The 20671-nt window shown below is 42.6% G+C and overlaps 1 protein-coding gene across 1 annotated transcript; it reads left to right on the top strand.

Moving 5' to 3' along the window:
- Window positions 1–1022: 1022 nt before the first annotated feature.
- On the top strand, window positions 1023–19678 carry TMEM154 (transmembrane protein 154). The gene is made up of 6 exons (XM_053975753.1): window positions 1023–1152; window positions 9396–9707; window positions 11440–11467; window positions 12584–12669; window positions 14128–14188; window positions 17992–19678. The coding sequence occupies exons 1-6, from the start codon at window positions 1023–1025 to the stop codon at window positions 18005–18007; spliced, it is 633 nt and encodes a 210-aa protein (XP_053831728.1). The 3' UTR covers window positions 18008–19678.
- The last annotated feature ends 993 nt before the right edge of the window (window positions 19679–20671 follow it).

Raw genomic sequence — 20671 nt, 5'->3', positions numbered from 1 at the left:
CCTGAGCCCTGGCTAGGCCCACCCTGTATAGCAAGAAGATTGAAAATATTTGGTTTAATTTTTAAGTTTTCCATTGCTCTTGCCCAGAGAGCACCAACCAACAGGAAATCCATGGAAGCCCCTGGCCAGCTCTTACATGTTTCTGAGTGTGTGGACAGTGATGGGGTGGTGGGATAGAGGACAGGGCAGCATTTGGGGGGGGGCAACAGCCAAGGTCTGCACACCCAGACAGAGACTGCCAAGGGGGAGCAAAAATAAAGAGGAGTCAGGAAGGGAGGCAGGATTACCTTCCCCTTACCACCTCAATCAACCATGGCACTGTGGGCTGTCAGCCCTGCATCCTGGTGGGGATTGAAACCTTCTGTCCCCTGTCTTCTGCAGCCATCATCACACCAGTGTCTCAGACTTTCTCACTAAGCCACCTGCTCATAACAAAAAAATGATGTGGTTTTCTGCTTTTTCCTCTTCCTCTGCAAGAACCAGCCCAGAATACTCAGTTATAGGCCAATAAGAGAGCCAGCCATTCATCCCATTTGCTAAAGACAGCCCACTTGGGGGTTACTTTTGGGACTGTAAATGCATAGTCTCCCACCCAAATGTGGGGAGAATTACAGCTTGAAAACCAAGGTAGGAGGGGAGGCACTATTGAAATTTTCTTGCTTAACCACCCTGAAAAATGATATTAAACTTTCCTGCTAACATACATATATGAAGTTTTGTGTCTGATTTGTATTTGTATGTTCTGTGGCACTGTGTGTAGATGAAGACAGAAGGTGGTAAAGTCAGGAGTGAAAGGAGAGGAAGAGAGCAGGAGCTCTCTCACCTATAGCATAAAGGTGCCTCAGTCAAGTGTGTGCCTGAAGAGCAACTTCTGGCTTTTTTTTTTTCTTCTTTCTTTTGCAATCATTGCTCGCTTGACAGGCCCAGACGGAATTACATCACTTCCTAAAACCCATCAAAGAGAGTCCATCTCCTGAAGAAATGCAGCTCAGATGCTCCCCGGCAGGAAGCAGGAAATGTAGATGTTCGGGTGCAGCAGGGAGGCTGCCGGAGCGCCCCTCAGGTGGGAGCGCTGCCGGGGCAGCATGCGGAGCCCCGGGCTCATCACCCTGCTCTCTGCCCTGGCGCTGGCTGGAGGATCTGCCGGCACTGGTGAGTAAGAAAGCGCCTTTCGCCTGCCGAGGTGGGACCGCGTGTCTTGCCTGCAGCAATGGGACCAAGTTGGAGGGCAACACCCTCCAAACTGAGCACAGGCAGGAGATCTGTGGGGACTTGCTCTCTGCTGCTTTTTGCTGGGTTTACCCTCTCTGTTTTCAGTTGCCTCTTTTTTTCAAAGCTTTGACTTTTTTTTCCCTTAGACCTATGCCTGAACAGCAGTAAACAAATCCTACAATTGCAAACTTTTCCTAAATTGCAGGTGTGTAGAGAAGCGGAGTTTCCATGTTGACCCATCAGGCATTTTGCTCCTAATTTTAGTTATGTTTTGAACTTTTACATACCCCACACCCATGCCACCAGTGTTTAATAGCAAAGTTAAAGGCAAAGCACTGTTTCCATTCAAAAGTGACTGCCGATTTCCGTAGTCCCGGTGCACTGAAACTGGTTTAACAAAGGAACACCCGGTTCCGGAGACAAATATTTTGAACTCTCAGCTGCAGAACAAAGTGGCCGGTGCTATGGACTTAGGTTCTGATCCTCTGAAGAAAAAAACCATGAGTGGAAAAGCAGCTTGTGACAAAATGCTGAGGCACTGGGGTGTCATTGCAGAGACTCTCGCCTGTTTGCAGGGGTCATTGGTTCCACTGGCATTTTGGCAGCCACTGACTGAACATGACAGGCAGCTCTTGGAGTGAAACCTTGCTGAGGTAGTGCTTGTAAGCCTTTTGGGGTCAAACAAATCCCTGCCAAAGCTCCTTGGTATGGACTAGAAGTGTTTGCTACCTCTGTGCTGCTGTAGTAAGCGGGTGATCTACAGAAAGCAAAAAGGTAAAGAAGACAGTCACTCTCAGATATCACTGGATTTCTCTTAATGACCTAAAATGTACTGCTGGAATCGGTGTTTCAGTGTGAGTGTTTTTCCCCTGAAAAACAGTACTCTAAGCAGGGTGTAGAGCTGGGCTGCGGGCTCCTGGTGTGCTGCTGAGCTGCTTGCACTTAGGAGACTTGCTTAACTGTACAAGCAAGCTAAGTGAGGTATAAAATGGTTTGGGTTTGGCTGTGTTACTACAGCTCTGCTGCATTGCAGACACGTTAGGAGTATATGCTGCAAGCACTGAGTGTAGCTCAGAATCAAAGCGGTCAGAGGAACAAAAGTCCTGCCATGGGCAGAGCAAAACAGAGGTCCCAGGGAAATGGAGGAGTACAATGAAGGCACAAAGGCAATGCAGAGTGATCAGGCTCCTGCTTCTCTAGCTCATGTGCAGGGTTCTGAGAGATACTACTTCATCACCACATCCCCATGGGGGGAGGACACCTTAGTCCAGAGCCCCTCAGCTCATGACTGGGTGCGCCCCTGCCCTTCTGTGCAATGGGCATTAGGGGCTGCAGGAAGTGCCAGGCAGATGTCACACACCAGGTGTGTGACACTCCCCACACTCCCCACTTCCTACCAGTAGGTCCACCTTTAAATTCTGGTTGATTTTGAAATGGTTCCTCTTTGGGAGTGAGCCAGTCCTGCCAGCGCCCTCCCCAAGCCCTGTCAGCTCTCACTCTACAGAGCCAATCCACAGTCACTGGGGAAAGGGAGGACAGCACCCACCTTTGCTCCGCATACAAAGGTGGTTTTTGCTTATGCAACTAGCCCCAAAATGTACCTGGGGGTTTACTCTGACTGTGGGTGGGATGGGGAAGTTGTGAACTTCCCCCCCTTGGGGGGAAATGAAACTAGTGGGGGGAAAGTTTATGTAGGGCTTATGTACCCCACAGGCACTGGTGGGTCAGAAACCCCTCCGCTGAGAGCAGCCTCCCAGGGAAATCCTTTGCTCTCACCCTTCCTTGCTCACAGATCAACAGGGCAGAACCTTTAAGGGATCTTTTTCACCTTTTGCCAGACACAGTCTTCACCTTTTAAGCAGTCTTCTGTCTAGAGACCAGGCAAACAGAGTATGATTAAATCTTGCAGCACAGACAGATTAAAGTCTTTATAAGTCCTGTTCCCATACCATGTCAGAACCTCGTAAAAACCTGGCCTTGCCATTTGGATTATAATTTATGGATGGTTTTCTCCCTGTGATGCTACAATCAATCTAATCCAGTAGCTCTAAGAGCATTCCTCAGGTCTCAGCTCTGGGTGCTGACCTTCTCCCAGCTCCAAACTGAGGGAATGTTGGGGTTTGCGCTGGTTCCCTTCCCCTTGCTTTAATGCAGTCAGGAAGCCCTACAGGTAACAGTGTAGGGCATCATCTCTACTGTGGGGGATGGTACCCACTGCTCAGCCTTGCAGCAGCCCTGAAGACCTACCCAGGTGTGTCTGCTGACTCTAGTAACAAGCATTAAGTCCCTTACTATAGCTTATAGGAACATGCTCTGACCCTTGAGTCACTTCCCAGGCTAGGCCATCTCCCACTGCATTCAGTGAAACAGGTGGGAAATTGCAGCAGAAGTGGTCTGACATGGGGAGCAAGAAAATGTGTGAGGGAGAGGAACAGTAAAACATGTAATATCGCCAAGTGGAAGAGCTAGGGTGGTTGCAGGTAGTGCTCTATTTTGTCTGTGTCTCTGTGCTATTGTTTTGAATTGTCATTCAAGGAAACACTGCTATCAAAGACCCAGATATTCAGCAGCTTGTACCACAAGCACAGGCAGTGACTCTCTCCTCAGCAGAGAATTGTCTTTTAGGCTGCCTCCCCTGCAAAGCCAAGGTCTCTAACGGAGCAATAATTTTGACCCGTTCCCCCCTCGAGTTATGAACTGAGAATGGGTTTGAACCTGTTACAATCACCTGTTAAAATTTTCTAGCAAAGCAACAATGTAAGAAATTAGGATTTGCTACATTTTCTCTTTCCAAAGCTCAGTGCCCTAAAAAGCAGATGAAAAATCCTTTCTACTGAACACATAAACTCCTCCTATGTATTTACTACCATTCCTCCATTTTAGCCACACACAAACATTCACTGTTTTATTCAGCTGCTTCAGGGACATTTCAGAAAATTTCTCATTTACATCAGCAAGATTTTATACTAATTTTCAGGCAATGACACCAGTCTCTTTTCCCTCAAGAGATTTTATGATAACTGGAAAGATTCTGGAGCTTTTGAATCTTTAATTTCAAGGTCCTCCTGAGAGCAAGGAGCACCGAGAGATTGGCATCACAGTGAGGTCGCATGGGTATCACAGATGCAGAGCTAGAAGGCCATCAGATTAAGTAGAGGCAACTAGATGCATAAATTGGTCTGTAGTACTCGGGGTGAGCAATGAGATTACAGGTTCACAGTTGGACTCTAAGATGTGTGACTGAATTTGTGACACTGCCTGTTAATGCAGCACTTCAGCTGGATAGAAATACAGTGAGGAAAAGCAGTTTCCATCTTGTATAAATGAGCTTAAACAGTTGTTTCCTCTTTCAGGTTATACCTAGATAACGCTTTCTAAGCACCTCGTTTTAATAGGATCTTGTCTACAGATTAGCCACCCTGAAATGCTTGTGCTCCCTCATCAGAAGAGTGTATGCTCCCAACAGCTAGCCTGCAGGCTTTTAAGGATTCCTCTTCTAGCCAGACTGACAGGCAAGACCTGCCACAACAGGCAGCCGGGCAAGCCCTGGCCACGGCAAGGAACAGCTCTTCTTACAGCAGCCTGAAATGTGGAGAGAGGAACAGCGCAGGGATGAGCCAAGCAATACACCAGAGGATCATACAGACCATGTGGAGTGGTATGACTACACCACCAAGGGAAGGTGTACATGGAGCAGAATGATATAGGATATGGTAACTTTATTCCAGCTTTATAGCCTTTTCTTGTTCTGTCACCTTCTCATGAGCCCTCCTTCCTTCACTGCATTTTTATAGCTTATGGGAAAGTTTGCAGAAATAAAAATTTTCTTTTCAGACTAATAAGCCTGGCTATCACACTGACATAGCTCTCACTTTTTCTCTATCTTTTTCTCTGTCTTTTTTTTCTGTCAGTAGGCACTCTGGTGCAATTTGAAAAATTCCCTTGAGAGAACCCAGTCCTTGAGTCTGACGGCAAGGCAGCAGAGAGACTGATGGTTTTACAACAAAACTGAATGTGCTGACTGCCAGCTGTTTTCCTTTGCTACTTTCCTTTGCCTCACATCCAAATGAATTCAGAAACCTGTTTGCCTGCTTACTTCATCAGGAAGCCCATATCACCACCTCTGAGTGCTGCAGCACAGAGGTAGAAATGCTGCAACAACAGAAATGTTGTTTGTTTGATTGAGACATAATTTTTTGGACTCCAATCTGTAAAACCGCTTGGTATATTCAACTACTTCTGTCTCCCATGAAAAGTGTATTTGGGAGCACCTCCAAAACTCAAGCAAAATTTATCAGTGATCCAAGCATATTTTAAAAGAAAAAACTGTTGAGTAATACTTTATAGTATCTGTGTACAGGGACATAGCTTTTTCATAATTTGTAAGAACTGTTAATTTAACTTTTTTTGAGATGCTGCTAGTGCTTGCTCAAGTATTTTGGTCCCTTGAGTTCTAGATTCTCTAATACCTCAGTTGTGGAACCCTGAGAACTTCCTGACTTCCAGCTCCAGCTTCTTAGCTTCTTAGCTTCCAGTTCCAGCTGTGCCTACCTTTCCATCAGGGTGGGCTGCAGCTGCATGCCAGCCCCTCTCCCTTCTTCTCTTGAAAGAAGGGGAAATGGCAATACAGGCTGGGCTGAAGCTGTGGTATGTTCCCATCCACTTCCCTTAACACAGGAAGAATTCACCAGCATTCATGCTCCAGGTAGTCCAGACAAAGGTGAAGCCCATGTGGCTGTTGTATGAGCATTTGCTCCTTGGACAAGATGTGCAGAGGGATGAGTATGGATGTTGGAATGTAGCCAACAGCATGGGGCTGAACTCAACAAGAAAGAGAAAGGGCACAGGCTTTGCAAAGTCAAGGAGATATCTATATGGTCACACATGACTTGCTCTTTGTTACACTCCACTGACCTTGCTTTTCCATCCTGAATGTCATGCTGTATTGTTGTAAGATTCCCATTTGCAGGGAGTTAGTAGATGTCTGCAAGATGAAACCACAGCACAGCTGACAAGACAGTTCACGGTATGAATTATCACTGTAAAAATCTGGCATGGAGAAAATGTTTGAACAGCACCTCACAAAATCTCCAACTTTCAGATGTTCTTCTGCCCTGCTCCAAACCTTGTAATGCCCAACTGTAATTTACGCCACCAAATAGCCACCCAGGCCAGCTGCAGCACAGCCCACTTGCTATTTTGAGCATTTTAAATTGAAACACTATGACAAATAGCAACTATCTTGAGGTCAACCACGTGTGTCTCAGTGGGCAGGTGGCTGTGGCAGGCGCTACAGCCTGAGCCCGACTCCCTGCTGGACTGGAGGCACAGATCCTTCCCTGATGCAAGCCACTGGGCCAGCCCAGGTGCAGGTTGTGCTTTCCTACTGTGTAAAAAGGGTGATGTGTAGGTGGCCTGAGAGTGATAGCTACTGCTGGGTGACAGGTGAGGCATCCCTTGAGGCTGAGCTCTGTTCCTCAGAGGTGACGAGGGAGCAGGGTATGTTGAAGCAGCAGGTAAAATGCAGGAAATAAGAGCAATATCCTTGCAAGAACATTGTGCAATTGGATGCCCTTCTACTGAAAGATGTATTTAATTCACTCAGAGAAAAGAGCTCTGTAAGAGGAAATGGTGTTCCCAGAGAGATGATGTTCTGTCCCTGGAATTATGCAAAGTGAAAAAAATACATGGCAGCAAGGTCACTCCCTGTGATTTACCATTTTCTTTGCCTAGAGACTAGGAAAAGTAATTCTATTTCACTCAGAGACAAATGATTTGAAGTCTGCTTCATAGTTCAAAACCAGGAAAAGTGGCAGAGATACTGAAAAAATCTCTCCCAGAAATCAAGCACAGCATACTCTGCAGCTGAAAGTTTATGACTGCAGTTAATGAGGTGTGACTGCTTGCTTTGCTTTAAAGCCACACCATGCCTTAGACATTTGAAAAATCCATTTTAGCTCTACGAATAAATGAAAAGTAAGGTATTTTCTCCACACCCTTTCCCTATTTTAAGCAACAGGCTTGTCCCTCTCAATATATCAAATGTGGCAGGCAATGGGTTTCAAGGGCAATGGCTAGAGGAGGAAAACGAAGCAAGGTCATTGAAGAGGTTCAGTGAGACTGCGACGGGCCATCAGCTCTGCCCGTGGCACAGTCCATCATGCCGCAGCCTGCAGCACAGACATCTCTCGTGCTGCCTCGCTGCTCTGCACAACAGCGATTGAAATGGACTGGCTGCAGACACTGGGAACTGCAAACTACCTTGCAAAAGAAAAGTCAAATGGCCAAACTAATAAGGGAGGGGAGCTCTCCCTCCTGTCATCTGCGATAAGATTAAGGACAGCCAGCAGATCATGGGAAGGGGTGGAGCAGCACACACCTAAGGGGATCGTTGCCTGCAAGGGAGGCAGAGATAGTGTTTTGCTATTGACTGAAATACTCTTGACTGAAGAGACAGAGGGAGTATTGATACAAAGTGCTTTGCCACAGAAGAGCTATCATTTTCATTGTCCTCTTGTGCTGCAGGAGTCTGGTGACCTTCATAGTATTACATTAAGTATTCAAATTCTTTCCTAGTTTTTAGGAAAGGATGAAACAATCAGATGCCTGTGTGATATGTGCAGCATAAAAATCGAGACAAAACACTGCTGTCACACTCAAATAATTTTATTCATCTGAAATTGGGTTTCCTTGAATACAGTCTCATGAAATACTCATCTTCACTTTGAGACAAATCTGGTGGGAGAGGAGATGCTGCAGAATGGATTAAGCAAGAGATAGCGCTCTAATCCCAGTTTTTCTCTCTCACTTGGCATCCCTGGGAAGGACAGCATCCCTGTCCTTCTGATTTCTCATTTGTAAAATGGAGATGATAACTGCTCATCTCTCAGGGCCATTATGAAGATTAATGTGTTTACAAAAGCATTTAAAATGCTAAGTACTTTTGGTTCCAGTCCTGTGAGATTGGAAATGCCAGCACTGAGGTGCTGAAAACCTTAAGCTCTTGCTAACTCTTGTGGAAACTCTGGCTGCCCAGCAATTACAAGAACGAGGAGAAACATGTAATTGCAAAAGTAAAAAAAATTCCATCCTGCTTTATTGCATAAAATGAGGTGTGCACCATGTTGGCATTGTATCTGAAAGGGCAGATAACACAAAAAACCCATAATTTAATTTCATGCCAAGAAAATTATTGAAGGCTTTGCTGTTGTAATTTATCTAAAGGCTTATTCTTGCACCTTTGACTACTACAAGATTTTGGGCATCAGTATAGAATACGGTATCAGCCCAGAATTTGCTGTACTTCTGTAAAGCTTTTGAACTCTGTGACAGTCAATACACTCTCACCTAAACACACGGAAAGCATTTGTTTCACTGTTACTGACACAGCCAATTTTAGCCACTTTTCTTGTGAAATGTGTGATAAATGAAACCAGAACTGAGATCAAAGTTCAAAACCCCCAGTCTTAGAACTTATGGGGAATATCCAGCACTGATGCTTTGCCACACACTCCTTCAGCCAGCCTGTAGAATCAGTCAGAGGCACAGTTAACTGGGCCTGTATGCAGTAAGGTCCCCATGTTACTACCACCTCTTCTAGTCCACGCAGATGGGGAAGTCAACAGCTTTTGCATCCTTCAGACTTCCTTTCACCAACTCTGTTTTTCACAGTGAGAAAAATTTAACAAATTTGAGAAAGGCACAGAAACAGGGAGATGAGTGAACCAAAGGAACTGGTGAACCAGAGATAATGGTCTCCCTGAAGGCAGTACCTAACTCCTTGGGTAATGGGAGGGACATATGTGCCAAGACCGAGAAGCAAAACAGGCTGGTGTGGTTTACTGAGAAGCAGAATAATTTCTCATGTGAGCAAGACCGGATGCCAACCTGCAGCAAAAGAAGTCTGTTTGTGCAAGGCAGCTGTTTGCAGACAGATGGCACATGCTGACGTGTCCCAGTAAAAGTCTGCTGAAGAACGTGGTCATGACTGGTAAGATTTTGTGATAAAGTTGAGATCTATTTTTACATCCGATGGCCAAGACTTCCAATCTGTGTGTATGGGGCATCTACTGATTATTAAAAATACATCAAATGAGAAGTAAATACTGAAGTTGTACACTGTGACTCACTGATAATACTAATGCAACTCTTAAAATGTTAAGTTGTCCTCATATATTTGACAGACCCTGGAAATGATGGATCAGGAGACGGATCGATGATATTACCCACTTTTACAGCAACACATCTTCCTGCTACGAGTCCTTTGACAGTGGATGACCATGAGCCAGTACTTGTAACTGCAAGCACTACTGAAAGCAGCTTTGACACACAGAGTTCTCCAAGTACTGAACTGAATGCTGTGAACGATGAGGACAGCCTAGAAGCAGCAGAACAGTCTATCTTGATATATGTTGTCCCTGTGGCGCTGCTGGTCCTGCTGGTTTTGTTGATCACATTTTTTGTAATGCATCATAAAAGGAAAAAATCCAAGCAAGGTAAATTTGTCTTCTTGTACATCAAAAGGCTGTTTCTAGGATGTGTTCAAAATTAACAGAGCATTATTTTGAGGCATGGGGTGCCACATTTAGGATGACCTTCTCTGACTGTAGTTGCATGTTTGACAAGTAAGAGAGAAATCCTCCCCAGCCAGCAGTACCTGGTCACACACCTCTCCTTGGGCAGGAGCTACTTCTGCTTCTTGGCACCTCCTGCTCATGCTGCCACACCCACGGGAGCCCTAGCATCAATCTCTGGCTCCTGGAAATGCTGAGAATGCTCAGGGATGTAACTGTGGCTGCAAATGCTTGTTCTCTCTTTATGCTCAACAACTTTAGGCAAGGTGTAATTAATGCTTCTACTGCCCATAGTGCCCACAAGGTAAAGCTGCTTGGAACTTCAATAAAATAAGAACAAGAAAAATAATTTGAAGGAACGATTTTAAGGAATCCTGATTCCATAGGGTGGAGGCTGCTATGAAGACATCACAGCAAAAGAGCTAGGTCAGACTGCTTGGGTGCTGCAGTAGGGTGATCAATGCTTCAGGAAGGTGCTGTGATCTGTTAAACAGGAATTGGTTACTTGGAGTGCCAAGACACAGGAGAACAAACTGAGGTGTTTTAATAAAACCACACAGTGGGTAAGTGAAATTCTGAGATGGTCATATCAGTGTATCTACATGGTCTGAGTGCAACTGTCAGCTCATCAGCCTGCAGACAGTGCAACACATTCAACATAGATTTTAAGTCAAGTTTTCAGGGCATTTTTAGGTTGCATTTGTCTGATCACTGGGTTTCCCTCTAACAAACTATGAATTTGCAACCAGGCACCCAGTTGCCTGCCTGTTTCTGGATTATTGAAATGCAGGTACACTCTTCAGAGGGTTAGGAAATATGGTACCTTTCAGGAACACAATTTTAGGATCTCATGCCCTGTGCCAGCTTGGGATTTTGAGCATCTTCAAGGCTGGGGCGGATGGCTCTGTGGTCCTGGAATAGCTCTGCAGTCTGGGAATGTGCTGGAACAACTGGGAGGTATCATCTGCTGGCAACAATGAATTAAAAATAAGGTGATTTAAGACAGGTTTTTCAGTCACTTCATTCCTGGAGGTGAAGATATTTATCAGAATTATGTCTGTGACACCATCCCCCCCCCCCCCCATTTTTGCTTTGTCTTGGAGTTATAAGTAGATTGGATCCCTTTTGACATCTGGCTAGTTCAGCCTCATTTGCCTGACTGAGATCTAATCTGCCATGCAGTCCAACTCCCCCCGCACCCACGGCTCTTCTCCCCATGAGCAGCTCCCAGAGTCTCCAGACAGAGCTGAATTGCCCGAGTGTAATCTGTAGCAAAATGTTCCAATACTTCTAGTAAATATTTTTTTTGCAGAAGTGGTTCCTTTTCAGGATAGCATTTCCCTCAGCACATCTGTTTTGCTGAAGGAAGTGTGCATCTGCCCTGTCCTGCCCACTGCAACACCAACGCTGGGCTTCCTCCCAGCATCGCTGTGCTAACAATGAGATGCTTTTAGCTTCAAAATAATGGGTTCCTCTGAAAATTGCAAACAGGATAAGATGTTTTGTCTTTCATCTGCCATTTAGTTTTTATGCTTTTTGAAAATGCAACCTGTTTTACTTGACCCTATTCAAGGCTTGCATGCAGTCTGGACCCTGAAAATGAAATGGGTAAATATCATGCAGAACTACGAACACCAACTTTTTTCTTTTCCAGATGAGCTGGGAAGTGAAAATGTAAAAAGGTAAATTTTATGAATATCATTCTTTTTTTAAAAAATTACTTTTACTCTAACCTTTGTCTCCTTCACTGCCTCTTCTAATTTATCTGTACACTAAAAACCATTACTTTTTGCCATCAATTGAACCAGCAATCTCAACAGGTGGATAAAGTGTGACTTTAATATGTGGCTGAAGTGTAAGACTAGAGCAGGCAAACAAGGGTTAGTGGTGATTGAGGCAAGGACTGCCCCACAGACACCCACAGCCCACAGACCTCGCTGAGCCTGCTCTTAGGCACCTCCTGCTCCATCAGCCACGAGTGGTACAAGGTGCCCCATGAGCAAAGGGGATCAGTTCCCAGGCTCATCACAGGCTTTTGCTATTCAGAATAAGTTCTGTGTCTTGCTCCCCTGTTTTTCAAGTTTATCTTCTTACTCAGAGGTGAGCCAGAAAGGCTTGCCTGGCTGCCACAGGAGCAATGTCTTAGATGCTTGAAAAACAAGACAAGAAGCTGTGTGGCTCTTATCAGAATCATAATTTTTATTGTTGCCTTTTATTGACCTCCATCTTGCTAATCAATGCTGAAAGTTGACGAATTGGCTCTACAAGCAAAAGGAAGCTAACCAGAGGCATTTAAAGAAATACAGCTCTCATGACCTTTCCTTTTGAAGTCGCTGCAAGTGTCAGTCACAGATATGAAACTTTAGGCCTTCAGCTTTTAGCACTGGAGCAATGGTACTTCTGTCATGTGTTCCAGGAGGGCAGGGAGGGACAAACTATCTTTTTTTTTTTTTTTTTTTTTAGTTTTCTATTTACAGCAGGGACAGTTTTCAAGAAGCTGCAATGATCCTGTGCTCTGGCATGTCTCTGGCTGCACTGAGCCCCTCTGTAATGTCTCAACTGGCCCTACCTCTGCCCAGGACTGGCATCTCAGTGCCGCTCCCTCGCGGCACTGGTTCGTGGCCCCTTGGTTCACACCCATTGGGCTGACATCTCCTCAGATTACTGGGCTAGGATGGCTTTTCAGAGTTAATACATGTGTCTGGAATTATAGGAAGTCACACAAAATCACTACATTGTAAGTTGTTTTAATTAAGCATTTTGTGTAATGCCTTTTTTCCCCCCTCTCTTCTCTCAAGTCCTATTTTTGAAGAAGACACACCCTCTGTTATGGAGATAGAAATGGAAGAGCTTGATAAATGGATGAACAGCATGAACAAAAATGGTACACGGTAACCTCTCTACTCCATCCTCCCTCTCTTGCCTGCTGACATAGATCCCATGCATAGGAAACCAATGGAAGGTGTTTTGTATGCATATCACTGCTTTCCCTACAACATTTTTAGTTGTGCTCTTGACTCCCTCCTACTAAAATAACTGAACAAATGTCAGGGGTAGATTTTTCCAGAGGAGTATTTTAGTTTGTGTGGGAGTTTATTTTTAATATGTGATAGAATATCATAAATGTTTTCAGTTTCCAGTAGACATTCTATGAAATACACTTATAGCTGTGAATATTATTTATATTTTCAAACACACATTTTAATGCTAAATACTAGTTTCTCTGAAGCATCTAGTCTTTTCAGTCTCCAGAATTTCTATACTTTTGTGCTCCACACTGAGGTATTGTAGAAGAAACATTCATTTGCTCATAGGTCAGATCACCATTTATTTAAAATTGCTGCCAGGAGCCTATGAATACCCCTTCCCCTCCCTTGCAAGGCTATCAGCACATGGAACAATTAGAACATGTGGTAACTACCAGCAGCAGCATCTTCAGCTGCCTTCTCAGTTACTTATAAGTCTTGCATTTTCCCCCCCATTTTTCTCCCAGGTGAATTCCCCAGTCAAAATCTCTAAGGGGTCTGCATTGTCCTTCCAGGGTCTCCTCAAAAAATGCAGGGTCTCCTCAAAAAAATGCTTACCTTCAGTAAGCCATGAGTTAACCAAGGCCTGATTTTGAACCATAAACAGCTTTTCACTGGCTAAGAAATGCTGAAACACTGATATTTTTTTTCATTCCTGGTCCCTTGCCTTCTATCCAAATGGCTCATTTGCCTGACCTACTAGGCATGCTTTGTTTTTCAGGACATAAAACTCTTTGGAGCATTTCTTTGCATTAGCACACTGCTCCACATGATGGGGTTTTGACCTTCGTGGTCTGAAAGCTCTTGTAGAAAACATGTACTAAGTGGCAGTAGTGAAAGAGAGGTATTAACTGTACTACATGGGGGGAAAGTGGTGTAAAATATATTTAAAAATTTTGTGGAGAGAAGGGAGCAAATATTTTACATACTTTCATGTGTGTGTGTGTGTGTGTTAGTGTTCCCTAAACTCCAGCCCCAAACTTCCAGCTGGACTATAAAGCATAGGTGCAACGGTCAGTAGTGGAAACTCTCCCTGTGGCAGTGTGCAGGAGACAGTGCTCAAAAGTAGCTCATTTGTATAGGTGTACATAAAGAACTGGAACACGTAAAAGAAATAAATTGTGGCGACACCTATCAAAGGGAAGGAGGTGTAAGATTCATTATATGGGAACCATGCAGATAAAAGGGTGCAGAAGTGCATCTGCAGATCTGTATTCTAGAGTGACTGCATGATAAAAGTTTATGCATTTTTGAAATAAATATAGAAAAACTGCCAGAGTAGAGTAACTATATTCTTGTTTCTTTCCCTTTTCCAGGTGACTGTGAATGTTTACCTACTGTAAGAGAAGAAGAAAAAGAATCAATTGCCAACCCAAGGTACTTTAATTCATTCTATTATTTGAAGAAATATGGTCAGTGTTATTCTAATTTTTTTTTTTGTATGTAATTATATAATTATTCTTTGGTCCATTTAAGTTTTTAAATTTTTATATATAGAAACTTTGACTTCAACTTAAACTAAAGGCTTGACACTCCTATTTCTAAACAGGTCTCTTCCTGTAAACTGCACTGCTAAATAATCTTACAGTTGTAAAATGGTGCAAGACAGACAACCAGATGGCACAGATGGAGTTTCATTCACTGATCAGACTTTAATCACAGTTTCCCAAGGTGTTAATACAAGCATTCAGCATAGCTTCCTTGGCACCCTTCACCAAAGGCACCCAGTTCCCCTCTGCCACCTGGTGCCTATAGGTTCTTGGGAATCACTGCCAGATGTTTTGGCTGGAGCTGTGACCTGACAGACAGGGACTTGTCTGACTCCAAGAAAAAAATGAGAATGATAAACATGAAGGATCTCCCCGGTGCCCCCTTGCAGCACTCCCCCAGAGCTGGCACTAGTTGATAGTCCAAGCAGAGATCCCAATGGGATGCAAAACCACAATCCTGACAGCTTGTAGACTTAAAATCTTTCTTGTTGGTTTCCTCAGGATTTTGCTCAGATCTCCAAAACCCCTCGCAATTTTCCCTAATTAAAAATTCTGGTTCTTGTTTCCAGCTGGAAACAAGAGGTTGTACATTGCCCTTGCTTGCACCCTTGTGTTGCAGCTGCATTTTGAGGAGTGGGCAAAGCAGCTTCTCTGTGCCAGGTTATGATAACAAACAAGCCATCCTGTGTGCCAAGAAATCCCTGGTGCAGTGGAAGCAGTGATGCAATCAGGCAATGCCAGGAGCAGAGAGAGGACCTAGGTCTTCTGCTTCACTTGGCATCAGATCGTTCTACTGACCATGCCTCTCTGGCAGAATTGCACCTCCTGCTGTAGACTGTCATAATATTCCAATCCTCATTTCTGAATTTCCTTGCCTAGGAGTGAAATAGGGATGTTAAATCATCACTGCTGCAGAGTTTGCAGCTCAGTTGCTCCAAAGCTGCAGTTTCAGAGGAACCTTTGGATGGGGCTTGTCCACTACAGCCACTTGTATAGAAAAGGTTTCTTTTTACACCTATTGCAAGTGAAATCAATGTTGTTGCTGTTTTAGTTCAGTTTTGTTGGAAAAAAAAAAAAAAAGGCTTAGATCCTAGATTCCAGATGCAAGCAAGCACATTAATTTTACCCTTAGCAACTGGAAAATATCCTGGATTTGTTAGCCATCTGGGTCTTCCTGCTGCTGAATGATAACTCAGAGGGGGGAAAATTGTTAAGGAGAGGCAGCTGCACAGCAATTCTCTAAAAGCAGATTTTTTTAGCATACCACTGACTACAGCAGCAGGGAGTACAGCACAAAGGATGCTTCAGCCATAGGCTAACACTAGCAAAAGTCATATTGTAAAGGCTTTTTAGGCACAACATCACCCTTAGCATCAAGTTTACTTTGCAAATATTTAACAATTCATGTTAAGAGGAAGAAAAATCATCATGGCCTACCTAATTATCAGCTTGAGCTGACATTTTACCATCCTCGCTAAAGGAGTGGTTTTGTACTGGATTTGCATTAACCTCATCAGAAGAAGGGGATTTTGCTCCTGGCTATCAAAAGGCATCTTTGGGCTACACCCTACCTCAAACTCCCCAGCTGTAAAACAGAGTTATTTTAGAAAACTACAGTGAGGCTTAAGCCTTGATACAAAAAAGCAACCCTGTTCAGGTAAGTATGCTTCAGTCAGAGCAAAGGCACACACATTATTTAAGCAAATTTTCTTGTGAATGGATCTTAGAATCAGACTAGATTAGAGAAATTTATGCTCCTAAATTGTAGAAAGGCAAACAAATGCAAACAAAAATAGGAGATTTATCTCTAAAACATTCAGAGCTGCTCAGACAAGGGACATTAGTTGAATACAAAGTGCAGGAACATTAAATTCAATGTAAGATTCTGAAAGCCTACTTTGTTTGGGCAAAATTCTTCTAAAATTAGGGTAATTTATATTTTAGATTTTATTGATATTTCAGTATGGGAAACATCTTAGGCCACACTGAACAGAGATGGCTTTTTCTTTCTTCACAAAGATGGTGAGGGGGAGTTCATCAAGACCCAAATGTCTTGAACTATGAATGATTTTGATACAATTTTGAAAACATATGAGACAAAACATTTCAATAATGACACTTTGACATTTTCAGAATGATGGTTGTTCCAAAACTAGTCTTCAGAGTAAGTGAATTTTTAATATAAAGTTTTTTTAATGTTTGATGAGCAGAACTGTGTGGGAGTAAAATATTTCTATGTTGAATGTTTCCCTTACCCCAAGGCTACTTCTTCAAATTTCATTTCACATGAAATTTTGAAATATGCTTAATTTCAAATTGAAAAAAAATATTTGAAATGGTGGGATTTCTGGGTAAACAAACAAAAAATTGCTTCCTGTTTATTTGAAATTGAACCTTATCAGTCCAAGATCTGCCTCTTTTCCCAAATTCTTAGATGAATAATGTCAGAAAGAGAATTACATACAGATAAATAGATGTTTTCAGCAGTTCTTTTGAGCAGGGAAAGTAGAAGACTAAGAAATAAAATGAAACAAAGCTATAATTATGGCAAAATTTATACTCATGAGCATCAAAGCTGCACATTTGTGCATAGGAGGCAAGATATGACAGCCTGGGCTCCTTGATAGGGGGAAGTCACTTATCCTGGCCTTGTAGGCTAAGTTATAAACATACGTATATACACATTTTCAAAATTTATATACACTTTTCAAAATATATATATTTGAATCAAAACCTCTTGCATTTGAAACCTACTGCTAGAATCCTGATTGTGCCTGAGCACAGAATTGCAAACTCCCCCCACTGCCACCCCCAGGTGCCTGGGGCCAGGTCTCCCATCCTGTGCAGGCAGGAGGGAGCAGGCAGTGTGTGCAGGGGCAGCAGGCAAGGGCTGATGATCTGTGGGGCACAAGGTGGGTAGAGACCAATCTCTGCTCTAGGGACCTTTACTGTTCCAGAAAAATAAGTGCAGCCTGTCCCGTTCACAGCATGGGTCATTGCAGGGGGTGGAGTACAAGCAATCCCCTGTGCTTTATCACCTGAGAGGTTTGGTTTGTCTTGGGGGCTGCTGGGCACCCTCCTAGTCTTTCCATCTGAAAAAGTATGTCTCCTTCTGACTCCAAAAAGTATGGAGAAATGTTTTGGGTGGATGATAGGCCAGTACAGAAAGAAGTACTGCATTCCCCGAATGTACATCATTTTGGCAAGAGACTTAAGAAAACATGTAAAATAGTAAGATTATGAGTGGCCCTTTTAGCTTCAGAGCTGGTTATCCCTGCTGACTGAATTCAATCAGCCAATATAAGATGTCACATTTTTTAACATTGGCATGAGCCAAACATTATTAAGAGAGTGCTAGGGAGCAAGCCACTTGGGCAGAAGCCAGTGGGACAAAGAGAAAATGCACGTGTTATGAGGTCAGCTGTAAACCAAAAATTCCAAAGTTATCCTCAGCTGTGGAAAGAGAGCCAGGAGCGGGAGAAAGGCTGTGCTGGGCAGCCATGAACCATCAGACAGGTATCAGAGCAGCCCTCCTGCCAGCATCAGTTCATCCATTACAGGAGTGACAGATTTATTTTCTGGTAACAACTTCTCATGAACTCTAGAGATACTCTTGCATGTTATTTCCTGCTGAGACAACTAACCCAACAGTGTGACACTGGTGTTTACTTCTTTTTCATGTGTACACAGTGATGGTGAATCATGAAGTCCTCACGACACCAAAGAACTGGATAAAGGGATGCAGCACACAAGCTCATCATCCCCCAGATACTGGAAGAACTGGATTTAAATATAATTCATCTCAAAAGGCCAGAGAAGCAAATGCTTTTGTTGTGTCCTGTTTTATATGGTCTTCAGAAAGGAAATATTACCAAAGGAAAAAAAGAAAAGGAAAAGAAGAAAAAAAGAAAAGAAAAAAGAAAAGCACTGTAGCAAGATTAAGGACTGATTTAAATTATTTTTGCAATGAGATTCACCACAAATCAAGAGAAACCCCTTCTTTACCCCTGCTAAAAGTTCTCAAAGTAGTCCATATTTCTGTCTAGTTCTGCAGTTGTGCATTGTGCAACACTTAAAACCAATTCTCTTGCAGATTTGGTTGGTTTCTTTGTTATGGTTTGGTTTTGTGGGTGTTTGTTTCAGTGTCCATAATTCTGGACTGCCATGGTTTGGTGGATGTGAAGCTCATGTCTATGCAATGTTTATTTCTCAATTTGCTTTTTCTGAACAGTGCACTGATTTGCACAGGACTGCTGTTGGGGAGGTACTAGGCTAGGACTGACAGAGCAGCTCTGAGGACAGACAGCAGCTGAAAAGCCTCTGAAAGGAATAGCCAGAGGTGACTGCAGCCCAGCCAGGACACAAAGTCTGTAGAGTGCTTTTTGGTTTTCAGATTAAAAGCCCCTGTAAAAGTGATTTTGAGACTGCCTTTCAGTTTGTTATCTCCACAGATGAACGCCCTGGGCTAGCTCTCCCTGTGTAACTCTTCTCCCTGCCCAGGACTGTTCTCTAACCACCTACTTCAGAAATATTCAAATTAAAAATATTTCTTTTTTTTTTTTTTTTTAATGAGTGAGGTTGAAAAATTGAACAATTCAGTATTCACATAAAATAGAGATTTAGATAAGTATGTGTTACGTATAACTACTTGGTCAAGGTTTTCAGATACAGGAGGTTTTCTGCTGCTTCTGTTTTTAAGTACTGAGCCTGCAATATCTGAAAGACAAGGACTTCTGAGTGTGCCTGGTCACTTTTAGTCACAATGAAAAAAAATCAGACTCCTGGGATATCTCAAGGTGAGAATATGAATGTTGTAACGGTGTCCATTGATTTTAGATAGCATGTCTCTTAGGGATGTAGCTTAAATATGTAACACACATAAAAGTGGATCCTTGTCTGGGCAAGGTTTCTCTTGCCTTATTTAAAATAGCAGATTCATATGCTATCATATATTATATCCTACCTATCCTCATATTCTATTTAAATATATAATGCCTTCCCACTCAATACATGTTTCATATGATCAGATTTTTTTGCCTGCAAATAATTCACTAATAAGTTACCACGCATAGCTTGATTAAAGAGAGAAAACAAATACCCCAAGCCTCTGTGATGGCATCTAAGTATCACTAACAGCTGACAAATACAGAGGATGGTTTAGCTTTGTGAATAATTAAAGGCATGTCAAAATACAGAAGGAAAAAATGTTTAGAGCTAACCATATTCATTCATTATTGAATTTGACTTGATTAGTAATTTCCTCAAAGAATAAAAATTTCTTCACTGTTCCAAAACAATTTATTGCATATATTGGATTTAGTAAATGAGTGATGGTAAATAAATTTTCCTGTTTGGATGATTTTTAACTTTGAAATAAGTGTTTTTAGTTAATCTTTCCTACTTTTTTTAAACATTTCCACTATTTCCTGACAGTAAACCCATCATGTATAATACTGGTTTAAAAGAATGCAGTCACAAGGTGAAGAAAAAGTCAAAACCTGAAATTTAGAAATTTTTTAAAAATTGAAGAAGATATTTTCCAGTAGCAGTTTTGTTAGCTATTTCTTTCCAACAGACAAAGATGTTCTGCTCAGGTGTCCTACAATTTGCAAAGCAGTAACCTGAAGATGCCCAAAACAGAGAGACTGGGTTTTTTTTTTTAATGGTACAAGATAAAAGGCTGTATTTTTAAGACCATTAAGACCATTACCAGCTGTGTGGTTGGAGGCAGTCAGTGGGACGCAGCAGTTCACGACACCAGCGTTCAGCAGTGACTCTCACCACACCATGCTCCCAGCTGCTGCCTTCTCCCTGGAGAGAGTTGAAACACAGCTAGACATGAAGAATAGGAGTGCTAGCCTTTTTTTTTTTTTTTTTTTTTTTTTTTTTTTTTTTTTTTAATGAACCAACTCCCAAAGGTGACATTGTGTGGTTTAACTCAGTTCTGGCACACTGGTGACCCATCACCCTGTCCAAGCCACACATTGATAGTAGTGCAATGCACCAACTCAGTTTGCTGTGGCATTTGAAAAGAGCCTGTGCTGTGCATGTTGATGGTTTGGGGTTAATGCTAATTCTAGATGGTCCTTCTGCCAGATAAAAGGCTGTACAGTTCCAAATAAGTTTCTCAGAGATAAAGTTTCACTTATATATTTTATTTTACAAGTTTACCTTGAGAGAATGTATTTTCTGTAAACTTATGCCATTAAGCACTAATTCTTATTCCAGTGTTCATGATTGATCAATCTCTATATAAAGCTATAAAATCAATTTTGTCCAGAACTAATGTCTAGGTTTGCGGTTTATAATTATTCCTGTCACTTAGCCTCTCTAAATCTGGCATGCTAGAGAATTTATTTGCCTCTTCAGG

The sequence above is a fragment of the Vidua macroura genome, chromosome 4, assembly GCF_024509145.1.
Source record: "Vidua macroura isolate BioBank_ID:100142 chromosome 4, ASM2450914v1, whole genome shotgun sequence".
NCBI lineage: Eukaryota > Metazoa > Chordata > Aves > Passeriformes > Viduidae > Vidua > Vidua macroura.
Note: the sequence above shows the minus strand (reverse complement) of the source record. Positions and strands in the feature narration are given on the sequence as shown.

Bases quoted from the DNA above. Each gene is read 5' to 3' on its own strand.
- TMEM154 (XM_053975753.1), top strand. From the start codon at position 1,023: ATGTTCGGGTGCAGCAGGGAGGCTGCCGGAGCGCCCCTCAGGTGGGAG. The intron at 9,708-11,439 runs GTAAATTTGTCT...TTTCTTTTCCAG, and splicing joins AAGGAAAAAATCCAAGCAAG to ATGAGCTGGGAAGTGAAAAT. The intron at 11,468-12,583 runs GTAAATTTTATG...TCTTCTCTCAAG, and splicing joins GGAAGTGAAAATGTAAAAAG to TCCTATTTTTGAAGAAGACA.